This window comes from Saimiri boliviensis, chromosome 4, assembly GCF_048565385.1.
Source record: "Saimiri boliviensis isolate mSaiBol1 chromosome 4, mSaiBol1.pri, whole genome shotgun sequence".
NCBI classification, from domain to species: Eukaryota; Metazoa; Chordata; class Mammalia; order Primates; family Cebidae; genus Saimiri; species Saimiri boliviensis.
Window position 1 is genome coordinate 53,156,209 of NC_133452.1, and position 2,905 is coordinate 53,159,113.

The 2,905-nt window shown below is 40.8% G+C and overlaps 1 protein-coding gene across 1 annotated transcript; it reads left to right on the forward strand.

Moving 5' to 3' along the window:
* Nucleotides 1-894: 894 nt before the first annotated feature.
* Nucleotides 895-1,572, forward strand: LOC101034786 (high mobility group protein B3; the record flags this gene model as incomplete). The annotated part of the gene is made up of 1 exon (XM_039467466.2): nt 895-1,572. A coding segment is annotated over exon 1 (594 nt), but the record flags the coding sequence as incomplete, so codon positions are not given.
* Nucleotides 1,573-2,905: the final 1,333 nt, after the last annotated feature.

A 2,905-nucleotide genomic window follows, 5' to 3' on the forward strand; every position in this document is an offset into this window, starting at 1 on the left:
GTCAGAGGTTGCAGTTTGCTGAGATAGTGCCATTGCACTCCAGCCTGGGCAAAAAGAATGAAACTCCAAAAATAAAAATTAAAAAAGGATACTCTATAGCCATGGTATAGTTACCAAACTCAGGATATTTAACACTGACATAATAATTTTATCTATTCCAATATGTCAATTACTTTAATGACCTATAAAATGTCAATCTTTTTTTTTTTTTTGTATAGGACTTAATACAGGATCTTGTATTGCATTTCATTTTCTTGTTTTTGTCTCCTTCAATCTGGAACAGTTCCTTGGCCTTTTAAAAAAATTTTTCAGGAAACTAACCTTTTTATTTTATTTTTATTTTTTATTTTTAATAATGAGGACTTTTAAAGCAACAATATGTTTTAAAATCTTTATTATTGAAAAATAACTAAGTTCTTCAAGAAAGAAATGGATAAGAGTATTAAATGAGGGGCAGAAAGGATCCATGTGAGATCAAACCAGCTAAGGTGCTACTGGTATGGCAGAAGAAGACACTTACGTGGGAGACTCAACAGGATTTAGTGAAGGTGATGTGCAAAAGAAAAAAGAAAAAGGGAAGTTTAATTCTAATTTGGGCCATTTAGTGCATAGTGATAAGGATTATAGAATAAGCAGCAGATTTTGTTTTAGTCTGATTCTAGGTCGAAGGAGGAAAACCAGTTTTGATTTTTGAATGTTAGGTAGATCTGTGTACCAGGCAGCTGGAAATAAGACAGAGCTCAAGAGAGGTATCTAGGATAGAGACAGACAACCTAACAGAGGATAAACTTAAACAGCCCAGCTTCTGCTTATCTTTCTATTTCCTAACTGAACTCTGAACACAGCAGATACTTAATAAAGATAATAGAAAGACAACTATCGAGGCGGCTCTCGTGGAGGCAGCTAGCGCGAGGCTGGGGAGCGCTGAGAAGCGCGTCGTGCCCTGCGCTGCCCAGACTAGCGAACAATACAGTCAGGATGGCTAAATGTGACCCCAAGAAACCAAAGGGCAAGATGTCTGCTTATGCCTTCTTTGTGCAGACGTGCAGAGAAGAACATAAGAAGAAAAACCCAGAGGTCCCTGTTAATTTTGCAGAATTTTCCAAGAAATGCTCTGAGAGGTGGAAGACAATGTTCGGGAAAGAGAAATCTAAATTTGATGAAATGGCAAAGGCGGATAAAGTGCGCTATGATCGCGAAATGAAGGATTATGGACCAGCTAAGGGAGGCAAGAAGAAGAAGGATCCTAATGCCTCCAAAAGGCCACCGTCTGGCTTCTTCCTATTCTGCTCAGAATTCCGCCCCAAGATCAAATCCACAAACCCTGGCATCTCTATTGGAGACGTGGCAAAAAAGCTGGGTGAGATGTGGAATAACCTAAATGACAGCGAAAAGCAGCCTTACATCACTAAGGCGGCAAAGCTGAAGGAGAAGTATGAGAAGGATGTTGCTGACTATAAGTCGAAAGGAAAGTTTGATGGTGCAAAGGGTCCCGCTAAAGTTGCCCGGAAAAAAGTGGAAGAGGAAGATGAAGAAGATGAGGAGGAAGAGGGAGGAGGAGGAGGAGGAGGAAGAGGGAGGAGGAGGAAGAGGAGGAGGAGGAGGAGGAGGAGGAGGAGGAGGAGGAGGAGGAGGAGGAGGAGGAGGAGGAGGAGGAGGAGGAGGAGGAGGAAGAGGAATAAAAAAACTGTTTATCTGTCTCCTTGTGAATACTTAGAGTAGGGGAGCGCCGTAATTGACACATCTCTTACTTGAGAAGTGTCTGTTGCCCTCATTAGGTTTAATTACAAAATTTGATCACGATCATATTGTAGTCTCTCAAAGTGCTCTAGAGATTGTCAGTGGTTTACGTGAAGTGGCCATGGGTGTCTGGAGCACCCTGAAACTGTATCAAAGTTGTACATATTTCCTAACATTTTTAAAATGAAAAGGCACTCTCGTGTTCTCCTCACTCTGTGCACTTTGCTGTTGGTGTGACAGGGCATTTAAAGATGTTTCTGGCATTTTTTTTTATTTGTAAGGTGGTGTTAACTATATGGTTATTGGCTAGAAATCCTGAGTTATCAACTGTATATATCTATAGTTTGTAAAAATGGCGTTGAGGCTGCGGGAAAGATGCCTTTTGGAGGGGCTGTAGCTCAGGGCATGCACTGTGAGGCTGGACCTGTTGACTCTGCAGTGGGCATCCATTTAGCTTCAGGTTGTCTTGTTTCTGTATATAGTGACATAGCATTCTGCTACCATCTTAGCTGTGGACAAAGGGGGTCAGCTGGCATGAGATATTTTTGTTTTTTGTTTAAGTGCGGTAGTTTTTAAACTGTTTGTTTTTAAACAAACTGTAGAACTCTTCATTGTCAGCAAAGTGAAGAGCCGCTGCATCAATGAAAGTTCAAGAACCTTCTGTACTTAAACATGATTTGCAACGTTGTTATTTTTTTTGTATGTTTAGAATGCTGAAATGTTTTTGAAATTAAATAAACAGTATTACCTTAAAAAAAAAAAAAAAAAAAAAAAAAAGAAAGACAACTATCTCACAGTAGCCTAAGGAAAAGGCAAAGGGTGGCAGAGTTTCATTCTAGGCAGATAAGGGCTAGACTACCTAACAGAGGCTAAATTAAAACAGCCCAGCTTCTGCCTATCTTTCTATTTCCTAACTGAACTCTGAAGACAGCAGATACTTAATAAAGACAACAGAAAGACAACCATCTCACAGTAGCCTAAGGAAAAGGCAAAGGGTGGCTCACAGTAGCCTAAGGAAAAGGCAAAGGGTGGCTCACAGTAGCCTAAGGAAAAGGCAAAGGGTGGCTCACAGTAGCCTAAGGAAAAGGCAAAGGGTGGCTCACAGTAGCCTAAGGAAAAGGCAAAGGGTGGCTCACAGTAGCCTAAGGAAAAGGCAAAGGGTGGC